Source organism: Papaver somniferum, chromosome 9, assembly GCF_003573695.1.
Source record: "Papaver somniferum cultivar HN1 chromosome 9, ASM357369v1, whole genome shotgun sequence".
Classification (NCBI taxonomy): domain Eukaryota; kingdom Viridiplantae; phylum Streptophyta; class Magnoliopsida; order Ranunculales; family Papaveraceae; genus Papaver; species Papaver somniferum.
The window spans coordinates 51,745,340-51,762,711 of record NC_039366.1 but is presented as its reverse complement, the minus strand read 5'-3'; the positions used below and the strand labels follow the sequence as shown (position 1 = coordinate 51,762,711).

The 17,372-nt window shown below is 36.9% G+C and overlaps 1 protein-coding gene and 1 long non-coding RNA gene across 8 annotated transcripts; both read right to left on the bottom strand.

Annotated features, from left to right (window-relative positions):
• Positions 1-1,567: 1,567 nt before the first annotated feature.
• LOC113308074 lies at positions 1,568-5,775 on the bottom strand. Of its 5 annotated transcripts, none has more exons than XR_003339496.1 (4): positions 5,630-5,775; positions 3,846-3,950; positions 2,854-3,185; positions 1,568-1,825 (listed from the first exon to the last, which is right to left on the bottom strand). It is a non-coding gene; the product is annotated as an uncharacterized LOC113308074 (long non-coding RNA). The 5 variants fall into 5 exon arrangements; XR_003339493.1 differs by having other exon boundaries at positions 2,854-3,070; XR_003339494.1 differs by having other exon boundaries at positions 2,854-3,194; positions 3,846-3,942.
• Positions 5,776-7,521: 1,746 nt separating this feature from the next.
• On the bottom strand, positions 7,522-14,843 carry LOC113309970 (ethylene-insensitive protein 2-like). Of its 3 annotated transcripts, XM_026558494.1 has the most exons (9): positions 14,474-14,843; positions 14,240-14,328; positions 12,928-13,816; positions 12,650-12,736; positions 12,391-12,501; positions 12,091-12,303; positions 11,482-11,676; positions 8,605-11,322; positions 7,522-8,238 (listed from the first exon to the last, which is right to left on the bottom strand). In XM_026558494.1, exons 3-9 carry the CDS (start codon positions 13,174-13,176, stop codon positions 7,843-7,845), a joined length of 3,969 nt encoding a protein of 1,322 aa, XP_026414279.1. In that variant the 5' UTR covers positions 13,177-13,816; positions 14,240-14,328; positions 14,474-14,843; the 3' UTR covers positions 7,522-7,842. The 3 variants fall into 3 exon arrangements, with proteins under 3 accessions (XP_026414279.1, XP_026414278.1, XP_026414280.1); XM_026558493.1 differs by lacking the exon at positions 14,240-14,328; XM_026558495.1 differs by lacking the exon at positions 14,240-14,328 and having other exon boundaries at positions 11,482-11,673.
• Between the last annotated feature and the right edge of the window lie 2,529 nt (positions 14,844-17,372).

Below are 17,372 nucleotides of genomic sequence, written 5' to 3'. Positions count from 1 at the left end.
CTACACTGAAATAAAATTAACTAAATTTTTGTAGGGAAGGTTGTGCCAAAACCTGGTACGAAGTTGTATAGATCTGGACTCAAAGACTTACATATTTTAGTAGCCAACATGAGATTGAGTGGATATACTTTGAGTGATGCGCAATTACAAAAGATAGACGAAGCATCGTCATTCGCGGACCTCCCTTCAAGCATTGGACGCTTATGGAAGTAAAGCCACATTCTTATGGAAGTAAAGGTGCTCAATACTAGCAGTGTATATTAGTTGTACTATGAAAAAAATACTACAATGTATATTGGTTATAAAAAACACAGTTAAAACTCAAATAAATTTACATCTGAGCATTAATTTATAGTGATCACTCAATGTATGTGTGTGATAAATTTCAGTGTATATCTGTGCACTGCTTTAATTAGTTTAAGTCTATAATTACATGTACTGGTTTAAATTCAGTTAGTATTTGTTCTACTCAAAAAGAATAGAGTATATATTGATTGTACTACAAAAAAGTTTAAATTCAGTATATATTGGTTGTACTGCAAAAAAAAATAAAAATGTATATTGTTGTACTACAAAAAAAAGTGTACAATGGAAACTTCAAAATTAGCAATAGATGCAATGAAAAGAAAAATAAAAAATTACATAAGCTTGAGAAAAAACCAAGGCGTGTTGGTTTATTACATACTAATTTCAAGTACTTCACATACAACCAAAAAATCAGTACATCTGATACATACTGAGAAAGTGAGTGCATAATGGATGCACTGAAAAAAAAATAATGACTGAAAACACTTTCATTCACTTTTAACTCCAGGTATGCAAGGCTTTCCTCCATAATTTTCACAAGTTACCCTTCTATAGTTCCCAGAACAATGAAATTGCTCTTCCCAAATCCCGGTTTAACTTGTTTAGCAGCATCGATTTCCTTTCATGGACAACAACCAACACCAGAGAATTATTTCATGTAAAATTTAGCTACTAAAGCAAATATAACAGTGCATATATGATATACTCTCAGAAACTAAAAATCTACACTAATTGAAACCGGAAAAAAAAACTCAAAATGTTCAGTACATAACTTACATACTGATTAAAAAACCATGCTTATACTTACATATATGAGTCTATGTGCGTTAAACTCTTGAACCTGTAAATGTGAATTTCCAGAACAGAAATGGTATATTCAAAAAGTTCCTAGTGTTTAGATTAGAACTAGACATCTTGAACCTGTAACTGTGACCAAAACCTAACAATATTGACACAACCATGATGAACAGCAGATAAAAATGAGTATCAATATGCAGACATGGAGACCAATGAGACATACTTTGGTGGTATTAGAGACCACTACATGTTAGATGCAACTTGGGTTTCTCTATCTCAGCAAGTCATGCTGCAACCAAGATAAAACCTACAATAGTAGTCAATCAACTTTCTACTCTCTAATCCGCACATATAAGAACTAAACCACTTATCATTGGTTCAAATAATCAAGATAAAAAGATGAAATTATATGCATGCATTAATAAGACTTGTAGTATGCAGATCCTCATGAGCTTTAGTTTTACCATGCACATGTATAAACATGTATTCATCCAAACAAAAAATGTGTTATCATAAGAAATCAAACATCATGAGATTATCCTTATTAATCAAACATCATGAGATTATCACATGTGATAAACATCATGAGATTATCACATGTATAAGAAATCAAACATCATGAGATTATCCTTATTTGAAGAGGACCAAGAAGCAACATCTTCTTCAGGAACTAGTGTAACGTCTTCTCCAGAAACTAAGCATATGCTAGAGGATAATAAACCTGCAAAATATAACAGTACATATATGATATACTCTCAGAAACTAAAAAGCAACACTAATAGAAACCGGAAAAAGACTCAGAATTTTCGGTACATAACTTCCATACTGATTAAAAACCCATGTTTATGCTTACATATATGAGTCTACGTATGTTAGACACTATGAATTTGCAGTACATAAATGTTATACTAAAAACAAAACTAGTTAATCTGCAGAACATAAATGGTATACTTAAAAATTTCCTAGTGTTGGATTAGAACTAAATATCTTGAACCTGTAAATGTGACCAAAACATAACAATATTAACACGACCATGATGAATAACAGATATAAATGAGTATTAGTTCATTCCATCATTATAATACATAAAAAAAAATGAAAATACAGTGCACTCATTACGCACTCCATCAAACACACTATAAATGCATGAGAATGCAATAAAAATGAGAAATACAATACATATTTCAGTATTTCGCATATGTATTGTAATCATGTATCAAAATAGCAGTGGTCCTTGCTAGTGGAAAACTCATCCACAACTTAACCATTCTTCTCCTGCTCCGTAATTGGTTCTTTGTCAAATAAGAACCGCCCTTTAGATAAGAAAATCTATATGTTTCTACGTGACAGTTGGGTTTTCAGTAGAGAATAGATGATATGTTCCGTCTAAATTTGGTTTAGCAAAAACATAGGTACTGTTCATTTGAAAAAACGTTAACAAATATGCTCAACAATTCGGTGGAAGGGCATTTAAAATTAATTTTCAATCCCCAACATTTCTAAAGTTCCAATATCAATAGTGGTTTTATTATTTAAGAACCAATGACATTGCTAGTTTCTTATCACTAGAAAACTATATCAACTAACAAAGTTTAACATATACAATCTTTCATAATCATGCTTAATACATCAAATATGCACTCAATTTATATGGTGACCACTTGCTCAATAAACTTAAACTGTAATGAATAATTGTATAAAATTTAAGGATTCTTTGTTCAGTTAGCAAGTTACAAGAGAGATTCTCACCTCTTCAGAGATTATTTTGGACTTCAAGCTTGCCTTTCCTCTGGAGTGATGCTTTTATGTACTGCTTTTATGCACTTGCCTTCACCCACTTGTCAATACATAGTTTATGCACTGCGATTTTATCTGGAGTGCTGCTTTTAAGTTATGATTGTTCAACAGTGCAGCGTATATATACTGTGATTTTTCTGCAGTGCATCGTATATACAATATGATTTATCTGCAACAAAACATAGGACCCCTGCCGGAACATTAGCTGATTTTGCTTCCAGGACAAAATCGCTTAAAAACCACATTTCAGTGATTCTATATCAACTATATAATACGCTTACCCACTGCATAAGCTGATCAAAGAAATTATAAACATCATTTACAAAAAACAACGAACAAACAGATAATAATCGAGAGAGTATTATTTCAGTAACGCATATATGTACGTATGGATCAAACAACAAGTGGTAAAACTAAGAAATAAAACAGAATCAAAAGCAGTTTGTATCAGTATGACACATACGTACTGCTAATTCATGAACTAAAAAACAACCATATGTAATGAATCTATCAAAAAAACAGAATCGAGAGAGTCTTATTTCAGTATCGAAGATATGTACTTATGGATCGAACAACAACAAGTGATAAGATAAAACTAAAAATAAAACAGAATCAAAAGCAATTTGTATCAGTATGCAACATATATACTGCTGGATAATACCCCTGAAACAACAAACAAGCACGAATTTGATAAAATAAAGAAGCGAAAACAACAAGATAATCAAAGCGATAGTTCAAATATGTTAAAAACACCATAATCTAACTAAAAAATTGAGTAATTACGATCAAGATTCATAAAAAACAAACCAAAACAAAAATAAATCTAAAACTAAGATTTATGTGTACTACCATCAATAAATAAAAACTAAGATCTATAATGATCTCCAACAACAGATTGAGATGAATTGAATAATCAACCTAAGAATAAAATATACACCACATACCTTGACTGATTCTTTGTTGATTATCTTGATCTGTAGGTAGCAGCAACTTCATGTACGTATCTCAATTGAATTTCTCCATTACAGTGAAAATCAAGATCTAAATAGCTTAAAATAAAATAAAACAACATTAAAACTAACTAAATCTCGGTTAATCAAACAAAATCGAAATAATTCTCGCATTCGGCGATGAAAACCTAAGAAAAGAATTCTCTTCTAGCAGCTCTCCCGGTTTGGATATGAGAAATTAAAATGAAAACAAAAAAGTGAAATGAAATTTAGTTACCCTGCTTTTATATACATAAGGGTGTTTTGGGAATTTTAAAAATGCACGTAGTATATCCCACACGTGTGCAGGACCTGGGCTTAAAAAATTTGGTCCATTTTCAAGTTTTCTTTTAATTATGAACCTCTGATTAGTGGGCTTTAATGGGTGGACCTGCCACTAAATAAGAACACTATAATGGTACCTATTGGTAATTCCTAATTACAAGACCACCACATAACCCATCTTAATTACAAGCTGGAACGTCAATACACTTCTGCTGCAACATATTAAGGCATCACTGCTTATAATAATGAGACCAAACATGATCAAATTAAGTCATTAATTAAATCATTAAAATGTATTACTTGCACAAAATTCATTGAACTGTATGAGAGTCTCAATAAACTCCCTATGTTTCACAAAGATAGGTATCATTGAAGGATATCTAAATTAACAGTGCTCCCTAACTGTGGAAACATATATTCCGAGCGTTCGCGTTCTTGCTTCAGTGAGTGATTACGCTATAACATGTGTGTGATGTGAACTTTTCCCACAAGAAAGTGAGCAGATTCTTAAGATGGTTGCAGTTCCAATTGTAACACTACCTCAATAAACACTACCTATTTTTCTCTATCAGGGATTCAGGGCATGAATTTGTTGAAGGAAATGTACAGGTAGGCAAGACTTCCTTGTACATGGGATGATATATTAATGAGGATTTTTGTCCCACTATATATTAAAGAGCATTGGGAAATACAGTTAGATAAGTAGGTTACAGCCAACCAAACAAAAAAGGCTTCAATCTTAATTACCAAACTCAGAAACAGAATGTGCTGATCAAGGATGATGATATCTATCCTCTGCAGAAGCCCTCATCCATGAAAAGACAATTCATTTCTTTCTTTTTATGATTCAGAGTCATTTATGATGACAACGTTGATTCTTGCCCTGTCTATCTCGTTCTACAGTTTATTCTCTCATTTAAGAGTGCTCTACTTTCTTGCATATAGCTTGTAAACCAATTAGCATGAGATATACGCATGACCTACTTCTACTGCTGCAACATTAATACAGAGACGTGGCTTTCCATACCACCGCTGCCCCTCCCACCCCCACCCCCTGCAACTGCATATTTATTTATGCAGTTCCAAAGGGAGCCAGTCGTGATCGATATTATTGTGGTACAAACACGCAGCTGGTCTTATAGTAACGGATGGTGATCTACGCGCCAACACCATCATTTTCATCCTACGCCAGTAGCACATAAATTTCGAAGAAAAATGTACAGCCTACTAGTCTCTGAGATGCACAATCAATATGTTTTCGTACTATGAGTGTGTACAGTGTACTTCCTTTCCCTAATTCACAACTAACTCTAGTTTCAATTCTGCTCCACAGAATTTCTGTTCCATTGAAATTGAGTGTGCTATGATTTCCAGGCTGCACTTCCTATAACTATTAACTAATTTTACAGAAAAAGAAAAAATAAGGGAGTTTTGTATTGATGATTATCACCTACCTCTTTATACGAGAAACACCAAAAACAGGCTACTAACTGAATGATGATGATGCTGTAACTTTGATGGAGTCTCTAGCATGTACAATCTCTTCTCAGTTTTAGGAATATAAATCAGAATTGTTACCGTTACTAGAGAGACATAAATAAAAGAGCAGAGTTCATCAAATAAAGAAATAAAATGTGGAATATTCTAGTCTAATCTCAGACGGTAAGTGGGCAATTTGCCACGTCCACGAAATTTCTCCCCTAGCAATATCGTGTCGACCCTAGGCCTCGGTCCCTTTACAGCTTGAGTAACTTAAAAGCACAGTACTCTGTAATTGGATCCTTGAAAGGCCCGTAGCGTTTTCTAGCCTAAAGCTTGATTCGTTGTATACTTGTACTAGCGCTCAACCCGTGCCGTAACTGCACCGGATTATATACAAATTCTAGTCAATCGGGATTATATACGCATTCTAGTCGATCGTTCATATATATAAAAATACTTTCCGAATTTTCATCGAATCACCCTATCCAAAGATCCATTTTCGGTTCATGTACATTATTATTCAATGGAAAATTTATTATAGGAAATTCCTATTTATGGGAATCAATTACCACAGATGAACGTTAAAATCAGCCAATATGCAGCCCACAAATTTAAGCAACCCGGATCTTTTGTCTTCCCATTATATTCACATTTTCACACACTTTCCTGGTATTATTTGATTCGCTAACACATCACATTAAATGTAATCTTTAGGTTGTTAATTTAAAAATGAAAGGTTGTTACAGATCCGACAAAGCCTTGTACATGCCAATTGAAGTTTCGTTTGTCTTCATATGGGGTCAACTCTCCTCAAAAGATCTAGTTGTACCCGTTTCCCCAATTATAGTGTAGGTAGTGCAGGTCCTCGTACCTATCATGGTGTAGGTAGTGCCGGTCCTTTGTACTTTCCTTCATCCTTTGCCTTGGCGCTGGAGTTTTGTTTCTACTGTATGTGAGTTCCATCTCGTACTTCTATCTCAATAGGTGACTTCCATCTCTATTTGGTTTATTTTTTGAAGATGCACCCTAAAATTCTAGTAACCAATATCAAATTATGAGTGAGGTTGGGACAGTCGTACTTTAAATCTTGATAGTCGCACAATGCTGAATTCACGTTACATCGATGGCCAATTGGTAGAGGGCTTTAGATATACACATCTGCAAATTATATTTGCTATAACTTGATCAACCTCCGGAGCTAACTCACCGGTGAACCTATCAATACATGCTCTTAGCTCCTACATATATTTTCCGTTGAAAGATTGGAGAAGAGAGTTTTTTTGCAAATTCAAATATAATAAAGCCGGTATAGTAATAGTTTTTTAAGATTCCTGAAAACAGATAATAGCTTACAGCTCAAGAAACAAATCTGACCACTGCATGCTAGATTACATTGCAGGCTATATGGCACGGTCCATGAATTCTATTTGAAGGTTTCTATGTGCTGAAAACCCTAGAAATTAATATTTGATTGTTTTCCTATTGGCTCAATATGCAGTTGGTATTTTTCTAGGTCTGGGACGCATAGATCGTCGTCTTTCAAACTCGATAATTGAACGCCAAAGCCCAACCAAAACTACTCAGATGATTGAACGCCACATGCGCGGTATTTAAGAGCACATGCTTCAACTTTAACTTTGAGCTGTTGGATTATATTGAGATAGATTTAATCTGGACCGCTAGTTGTACAGGTTAACTTAGACATGACCTCTTTTATATTATAGATGACGCTTATCGCTAGATATCTGACCAAAGAAACAGGTCTAAACGCAAACCATTTAGTACATTCAGACAACCTTTTTCAAATTATGTTGCCACAAGAATTGCCTTATATCAATGAAGTCAAGGTTAAGAAATAGGACCATTTTCTTGAGAATTAGGGATGACTTTATGAGCATTGACCTGTTAAAACGAAATGAATGGAGCTAGAGTACATCATTATTTGCCTGCCAACCTTACGCAAGTGAACCTGACATTCTGAACCGTGTTGTCTCTTTTTCTTATAGGATGATTTACACAATGAAGAGGTCATCCTCTACACAAGTATAACCCTTGGATCCTCTCCAGAAAAGCTACAGTACATGTAAAAATATATAAAGATTGAAAAAAATTTGAGGGCCCTCCTCGAGGGGTGAGAGCCCCTTGAAGCAATGGTTTGGTTGATCAATCGCCAGCGCTGCTAGTACTACAAGGGATAAGCTGATGGAATGGGTATTTTCCGTAGTGACCCACCAGATCCACCACCGTCATTGGCGGTTCCAGCTGCTTTGCTAGTGAGGCGGCGTTTGTAACGCTTGAGGACTGATGCCAAGTTCTCCTTCCCTTTTGGGAAAGCAACATCGCCTGCTGCAGTTCCCGTACGGCCCTTTCGACAAGAGACGGCAATCTCAACGTCCTTGATTATGTCAAGGAGCGCACTCCCAGTAGTGCATTTCCCTTTGTTACCCGGTTTTGCAGCTGGTGGGGGTAAAACTCCATTCTGCAGTGGCGAGTTAGATCTCTTAACATACATTGGAGTTTGAAGACACGAGCAAGGTGTCTGCGGGATTCTGGGCTTAGAAAATGCTGGATCAAGAACTCCCTAAATGCAAAAAAAGCAATGACGAAAGGTTATACACGAAAAACAAAAATATTAGTTGGCGAATTTCGAACATATTACAAAGCACAAACTAAAAGTACTCCAAGTTCAACCATAGACCCGATCAAGCTCACTGTTGGTGGCTTTCCACCTCCACAAATAAGATGTTGGCGTGTGCCCCCAGTCAAAAGTGGCTTTCTACAAATGTTATTTGTTTTTCCTGATTCTAAAATAGGATGCATCCAGGATTCAGGCAGTTCATGGCTCTTACAGCAAGACACCATTTGACTCATATTAATGGTGTCTTCAAACGAGTTGACAAGTGAAATGATAGTAAATAAAAGTAAACGAGTGGGCAGTGAGTTTTACCTGAAGCCGGTTGAGAACATAAGTATATTTTCCCCATAACTCTGGGCGACTTTCCATAAGTGATAGCTCTAGAATCCGATGAATGCACCAAACTCCAAAACTCACTAATAGGTCAACTCGCCATATACATGAGTCTCCACAGTGAGGAAGTGGGTAACCCAGAATTGCGGCAAGACCCGCATCCTCATTCTTCAAAGAACTGAACTTTTTATCGGACGACATACTGAGAGACTCATTGATCTGATGCAGCTGGTTGGCCTCCTTAGTTTCAGTTTCATAATTAAGTTTCTCTTTCACAGCAACTCGATCAATCAAATCCTCGTCAGCCCCACCATTAAGTCTAAACAACCATTCAGACCCTTCCAATTTCAAGAGCTTCACGACGCAGAATCTAAAAGACAGAAGCATTTTGGATTCCAGCTCTGCATGAAGAGTGGCTGACGGCACGAATAAACTTGGCCGCCTTCCCATTACTTCCTTCCCCACCATAGGGCTTCTTCCCTCCATGCCAAATAACTGCTCAGAAGGTTGTCTAGACCAAAGTGATCTAGCATCTAATTTTAAACTCGGGTCTATGAAGAAAGGATCTTTGTAGAGCTTTGGGGGAGAGAGTTCATCATACACTGAAGGAACTCCTGGCCGGGAACCGGAATTAGAATAAACGGATTTTTCGTAAGCCACTCTACCAGCAGGTGGGCCGAACCCAGGAGGACCACCCAACTGAGAGATCCTCTCAACCACATTCGAATCCCTGTGGGGACGTACAAGCCCTTTAATGTCCGGCAAGCTATGGTACTTCTTCGTATGCGCAGTAGAGCCAGCATTCTCACCAGGTCCAATTGATGAAGGATTGTTGAAAGGCCTATCCGTTTGCATCGTGCTACCTCTGGACAACACAGGGGTCTGAGTAATAGATGCATATCCAGAACTAATCCTGTTTTGAGGAATCTGCCCTATAGCACTACTATGAGGGTCTATGTAGTTTGCACGGGTAAAAGGTGAGGATGACAAGGATTTAACCGTTGGGGAATCCAGTATAGTGTTCAAGGGATCTGAATTTCTGTCTGTTGCCATTCTATTGAGATAGGATGCCATTTGATAACCATGCACAGTTGCTGGCTGATAATTCCGGCCTTCAGAGGGTGGTGGCAGGCGCAAACTAGAGTAACGCTTCTCACTGGAGTCGTACATACTCCTGGAGGAATTTTGGACAAGATCATCAAGCAACTGCATTCGAGTAGATAATGTGGATCCCGTTTGAAGTCCATATGGTGACTCTATGGTACATGGCATCCTCTGCTGCCTGGGAGAATCATATAGACTTGAGTTTGTCAAATATGGTGACCCTCTATCTGATGACGAGGGGAAATATCCAGAAGATCCGGTAGTGACAACATCCACTCTTAGAGAAGATGCAGCCAAATTTGCATTTGCATCTGTACCAAACAACATGTCCAGTTTTTTTGCCCTTGCTTCTGGAGTTGACTTCCCATGGTGATCATACAACTGCCCCCAGAACTCATCAAGAATAGCAGCTAACTGTTTCCTAGCAGCACGACCCAATCCAGATAATCTTGATAGGCTTCCAGGTCCATTACCACCATCATCTGTTTTCCCACTGAGACTTCTAAATGATCCTGAACCCTCGGAGGTCAAAGCACGCCTATTCCCTGAAGGCCCTTTAGATGATTGCTCATGCTCCCAGGTATCCCCCTCATCCTCATCCTTTACACTTTGCACATCACTACCTGTTTCCCCACTATTTTCAACAGGCTCTGCAGAGACGATCTTCTGCAAGGTATCATTGTCCGGTGATCCCATGATTGAAACCTTCTTGTCTACAATTTCAACAGTAGCCAAACCAACCTCGGGAGTCTTAGATTCTTCTAATTCACGTATTTGAGAACAGCGGGCAGTAAGTTTGATATCCTCAATTTTAGACACATGTAGTTCCTGATCTGTCTCCATAATGGCTTCGGGTAACTCGAAATCATATTCCACGACTGAAGTGTCTGAGTAACCTCCTACAGACCTCTCCTGTGTTAGTTCTTCTGCTACAGTCTCCCCGCGATATACAAGCTTATTTAAATTATCTTCTGTAGCCTCTAAAGATGACTCAGGGAGATTGTTATGCAATTCCCAGTTCCATGCTTGTGCATCTGGTCCGAGAGTTGCAGACTTTAATGGTGTAGCTGCTAGCCAAAGCATCAGAACAAGTGATGCAGAAGCAGTTAAGAGAAGAAGAACGTAAGGAAGTGATGTACTGCTTCCCATGTTCCATTTCAAGGCACCTACCCACTCACTATTTCCAAACAACAACTCTACAGCGAAGATAATATTTAACCCAAGCATCCCAATCAACGTAATCAATGCTGAGAACTCCAAAAACTGGGACATTTTATAAATACCCATTATAGATCTCGACGAGGCCACTCGGAATAGGGGAACCACAGAGGATGGTAACATCATAGCCAGCACTACTTGAGTAAAAATAAGTAGCTGATACAATCCTTCAGCCCCTGAACTCCATGAGCACCAAAGAGCCAGAACAACAGCAAGAATTCTAACTGCAGCACGATGAACCCAAACTGGAGCATCCATCTTAAGCAAATCATTCAAAACAACTCGCCCACCAAGTTCCCAAGTTAATCCGGTGATATGACTCGAAATGAACAGAATCAGGAAAAAGGCAAAAGGTGCCACTGGACTCCCAAATACCTATGAGAGAGTCAGGAAAGAAATAAGATATTTCACCATGGAGTATAAATATGTTAAAAAAAATAAAAAAAAAAGAAATGTACAAGCTATATTGTGCGTGAAATCCAAGATAACTATACAAGTTTGACTGTGGATAGCTTGCTCATACAAGTTTGATACCTGATCCATTAGCAGAAGTACATCCTGAAATGTAAGCACGACAAGGCCTGCACTGTGAAAAACAGCTGCTGCTGAGCTGATGAACACATAATTCACTAAAAAGATACCACTGAAGACGCACACGATGGCAAAGAAATGGTCATGACACAAGGTACTCTTGGACACATTGGGTGGTCCTAGATTCTGTTGCTGCTGCTGCATGGAAAATGATCAGTGTTTAGTTAATTGACAAAATAATTAAATAAAGGAAAAAGTAGAGAGCGATAATGTCCTTTAGTACCCCGTAAAACACTGGAAAACAAAATATAACAGGGGGAACTTCCGACGTCAATGTGTTTCAAGAAACACAGTTAAAATGAAACTGAAACCCACATTGTCTTAACAGTGAGCAAACAATATATAGTACGACTGCAGACGAGGAGATGCATAGAGTTGCTGCTAGATTTGAATAGTGTTTCCTCTAAACTTACTGAATGAACAGGAATAAACAATCAACTTCGTAAAAACATTTCAGATTTGGAACTGACTCTGCTGTGCGAGCAACATATACAGAGATGGGTAGTAACAGGATGTCAACCGAAAATATCGAGACAAAAGAAATAAAAGTACCTGTACAGCGAATGAGTGGAGATAAAAGTTGTGAGGCATGATATTTGCTCCGAGAAGACCCATGAGGGCAAATGCACTCTCCCCACTTAATCTAGTCAGCATCCCATTCAGGACAAGTGGGATTTCAGGCTGACTAATGAGCACCCCAAGAACGTAACTGAGTAATATACAGCCTGCTGCACTTACAAAAAAAAACTCTGCCTTGCCTTTTTCCTGAGCAATCAAGTAACAATTATTAAGAAGTGAGTAGTGAGAGGATTACTTCCCGTGCTAGTAAAAAGGACTAATGACCGCACGTACCAAAAGAGCATTGAGAAGTGGAAATAGGAAAGCATCAGTTGCCGCAAAAATTAGAGAAACAAACAGATTCACTCCGAAGAGAAGGTTAAGCCCATGTGCAATTCCCAAAACCTAGTATGGGGGAATACAAAAAATGTGTTAAGAAACTGAAAGATGTTTCGTTTACTTTGTACAGTGCATTTTTTTTTTTGCTCAGAACTCTAGCAACATCATTTCAGAACAAGATGTACAACTAAGAGAGTAGGAGCAGGGAAGCTACCATAGTCAGGTCCAAGACAAGCACTGAAAGCTCTGCTTGAACACCCAAAAATACGCATGTAGACTTGTCATATTCCTCACTGCAGATCTTTTAGAGCAAACAGAAACAAATAGAACAGTGAGTGAGAAACACGAAGTAATCATTTATTTTTATTCAAATATAACAGTGATACAATTTTCAGTAGCTAAACAGAAGTTTTTAAACCGTACTGAAAACTGAAACAGAAGAAAGGTCCCAGCGAGTTTGAGTTATGTATGGAAAAATAGAAGTATCTGTACCTGTGCAAGATTCTTTCCAGTAACGATACCAATACGAGCTGCGAGATACTGACAAAAGATAGCAGCTAAATTGAAAATAAGTAGCAGTAACACAAGATCAAACCCAAATCTAGAGCCCCCCTCCACTGCTGCAGACCACTTTCCTGGGTCAATATATCCCATAGAAATCAGAAGAACTGGTCCTAGAGCTGGGAATAGCCGAGGAGCAATGCCTGGCATCTGATTCCCACCGGCACCATCAGCTTCCATCTTAACGAACGTGTAGAGCTGAATTTCCAACACCCAGAGAAATACAGAAAATAATATATGGCTTCTATGTAACTAACAAACTTTCTAAAGTATTAGGTTTGGCAAATCACATGTTGATATGAATTTTGATTAGCTGGGATGCGTGAAAGCACCCCTTCAGAATTCAATTAGCAGGACATCAGTGATTAATACGGTTAAGCATCTTCACAAGTAAGTGCTGTAATGTCATAGCCTGACTATGTATATCCATCAAACAGAACTGACTGTAAACGCGTACACAAAGGCTTGATATAATTAATTCCAGCCGTCCAAACTCAGGAAAGTCAAAATCTACCAACTTCTCCTAAGAAATCAATTTCTAGACAATTTCTTTAGTACACTAATAACTGGGATCAGCAAGACTGTAACAGAAACCTAAAAGCAGTTGTACTGCTTACATATTTGTTCATAGATAAGTTAAATTCCCTTCCGATTTTGTCTGTATTCTTCTCAACCCTTCTGAATAAGAAAACCATCGGCAGCTTGACTTGTATTGCACTATTCCAATCATGCATATACCAGGCACTCCTTCAAAACCATCAAAATAGGTTTGACCAATTGCTGTAATCAGTAATCACCAGTTGCTTCGTCGTGGCAGTACCTGCAGTATGAAATTTGTTTACGTTGAATAAAGCAGGAAAATTATGATTGTTATTCCACAGCACTAAACTGAATTACAGAACAAACTGTAAAGAAAACAATTTAAATTTGTGCAAATGAAGATGCAAGGAGCAAATATAGCTACACTGGATACAAATTCACCAGATGATCCCTGGCACAAACAAGCTCATCAAATTCTCCACGGTTCTCCACAACACATGATTCTTAAATGAAGAGTAAACAGTGAAGCTAGCTAACACATAAATCTGATAAGACTCCTGTACTGAACTCTAACTAATTTCATACGAACTAGATCAGCTCAGCAATTGAAAAAAACATCAAAATCCAAAAAATGCAATAGAAATTCTAACTAATTTGATGGAAAATAGATAAATAAATCAGATTCATTAAAGTTTAAGAGTACCTAGGTAACAATCAACATCAAAAGCCCCAAAACGGATGAAAAGAAGAAAACAATTAATAGTGATTGAAAGAAAACAAGTCCTAACGGATCTGAAATGAGAAAAGCTGTTGTGAGTGTATTAATTGATAAAGATTCAAAAACGATAATAACTCAAACTTATTACTTCATCATCATCATCATCCATAATAATTGGAAAAGAAAATAATTTAGGGTTCGAGAAATAAAAAGACTTACCTTTTTAGGGTTTTCTTTCAAGTTGCTGTTGATCCTATTGGGAAGTAGAAAGAAAGAAAAAAAGAAAGAAAACCAGTGAGTGAGAGAGAGACTTTAAAGTCCCCTTTTTCTTAACAAGTAGTGAGAGAAATAAAAACAAATAAGAATTTATTTTTATTTTTTAATCTCTGGGTTTTTGATGATGATCAAAGTGGGAGGGAGGGACAGTTAACGAATTGAGGCTTTCACAACATGTTGTTTTTGATAAATGGCACTTTCTCTTTTACGCACTCCGTTTGTTTGTATTTATTTGTGTGAAAGAAAAAGAAATAGATAGCAAAGAAGAAGAAGATAGATTTGGATATGATCGGGTTTTCCTATTCGTTTTTAAGTTAAAAATTTATCTTTTCCCCGACAATGAGAGAAAAATCCTTATCTACAAAACTAATGTTCAGCTGCACATCTTTACTTCTGTTGCTGTCTCCCCTATGTGGAAAGGTTTTTTATGCATATTCCTTGAGATTCCAAGTTAATTTTTTTGGGTATGGACAACATGCTATCTTCTTTTCTTTCTACTTTGATGCCTAACAATAACAGTACCATCTCATTCTGGCTTACTATTGGTACTAAAGGACTCCCCTGTTTTACTCGTACCATGTTTGGATACCATAATTAAAAGTGTTTTAATCTAATTCAGTTTTAATTCGTTGGAGGCATTGATTGAAAGTAAAAACTATACGACATACTAGAAAGAAACACTTTTATTTTCGGATAACATGTCAACCGTTATCTATAAAACAGTTTTATCTTTTTTTGTAATTCTTTCATTCTTTCTATCTATTTATAATATATCGTTTTGTTGATCAAAAAAAAAAGACATGTCAACCGTTCACTTAGGCTCAAAAGAAAGAAGAATAAAAGTTACATGCCCGGGATACATACCCTTTTGGTCAAAAAAATAAAAACTTGAAACTGATTTTTCTTTTCTTTTCAATTAACCGAATCAATTAGATGTCGATCGTTTAAAGTTTTTGATGTTGCTAAGTGCTCTTATAGTGCACAATATTCATTACTTCCCTTGGTGGTGGGAAAATGCTACTTCGCACCTCAGTGTTAAGTGTTAATCTGTTTGGAAATGGATTTTTGTTATATGGTTTGCTCTAATATTCATTTCTTTTCACCCATAATATGGGCAAACAAAAATATTCTAGAAGATGGGCATGAATAAGAGTCCAAATGTTGTAAAGAAAGATAAATATGTGTCAGGATAAAATGGATTCATTCGGAAAACGGTGTAGTGTGCAACAATGGAAGTTTTGAACGGAGTAATAACCGGAACTTTTGAACGGAGAAGTGAAAATTCTAGTAGTTGTCCATCCTTTCGTCGAGAACTCATATCTAAAGGATAAAGTTTCAGAGTTGCCACTGGGGGTTACTAATCATCCAGCGGATGAATGATAATTTCCCATAGAACATGGTTAAGTAGCCAGAAAAAGATCCATAAAGTGAAAGCCTATTTTGTAGCAAAACCATGATAAAATTTTGTTATTAAACTGGTCTTCATTTTACCATTGATACATGGAAGATGTACATCCTAACTGTACATTTGGATGTGATACAGTTGAAACCTTGGAACATCTTCTTCTTACTTGTCCATATGCAAAATCTGTTTGGACTTTAGAACCTGCCCCCATCACTGTTAACTCAGATAACATATCCTTGTTTACAGAAATCTTAAAACAGGAATAGGGAGAGTAGATTCTGACATACCTATTGAAATAATTTTAACAAAAGCTTGGTTTATTTGGAAGGAGAGATGTAATAGAGTTTTTGAATAGAAACAACAAACTAAGATTCAATTAGGATTAGAAGTACAAAGATTTATAGACTTCTGGTACAAGGGTAACTTGCCCTCAAGACACTTCCCTAAAAAAAATTTGAAGATACAAACTTGGTCTTTGCCTAATAGGTCTCAGTTCAAACTTAACATTGATGCTGCATGGAGTTCTATAGATTTACCCGCAGGTTTTTCTTTAATTCTGAGGAATGATGCAGGGGACTTCGAGATTGGCAGGGCAGGATCTCTCACAGCCTCTACCCCTGAAGAAGCGGAAGCCATAGGACTATTACAAGGAGTAGACTGGGCAGTTGAAAAGGGTTTGTCAAATTTCACAGTTGAAGGAGATTGCAAGAATCTGTTTGATTACTTAAATGGGAAAGATTCTCAAATAAGTTGGTAACACAGATTGATTATGAATGAAGTCCAGGAAAAATTTAATCAATGCCAGAATTTTTTGGGTTTTTGTTTAGTTCGTAGGACTGCAAACAATGTGGCAGATGTTTTAACCAGAAAAGCAAAATCTTTTAAGAATTTTTTAAATTGGAGGACTGTTCCTCCTTCTTGTATTAATCAGGCACTGACAGTAGATAAATCAAATGTTAGGGGCATTTCCACCAACCTAACATTAGATAGCTCTACTATTTCTTTTGTAAGGGATCCTAACTCCCTAAGTTAGTTTTTTGGAATGCATTATTAACTTACAAAAAAAAAATAAAAAAATACCGCTGATACCAACTCATCTATTCCTTCCACCCCTTCCCATACCAGGATCCATAAAATCACACTAATGCCTCATGTAGTGCATTCAACGCCTACATGACCTATCCACACTTGAAGAAGGACCATAATTATACTGTATATGCTAGCAACAAAGTTCTCAATCTAGTCATGAGATCTCTTTCATCACCAGTTGGTCGGGTACATTAAAAGATGATCCAAATTCTATACTATCACGGTTTCATCTAAAAAAAATTCTAAGACCGGCATTACACCATCCTAAAGAATGCTAGCAAACTGCTTGTTACAAGACTTACATCGCATTACACGGCATCGAATTACATAGCATTACTCCACCGTAGT

Bases quoted from the DNA above. Each gene is read 5' to 3' on its own strand.
- LOC113309970 (XM_026558494.1), bottom strand. From the start codon at position 13,176: ATGGAAGCTGATGGTGCCGGTGGGAATCAGATGCCAGGCATTGCTCCT. The intron at 12,502-12,649 runs GTAGCTTCCCTG...CCCCCATACTAG, and splicing joins TTGTCTTGGACCTGACTATG to GTTTTGGGAATTGCACATGG. The intron at 8,239-8,604 runs GTAAAACTCACT...TTTTGCATTTAG, and splicing joins ATGTTCTCAACCGGCTTCAG to GGAGTTCTTGATCCAGCATT.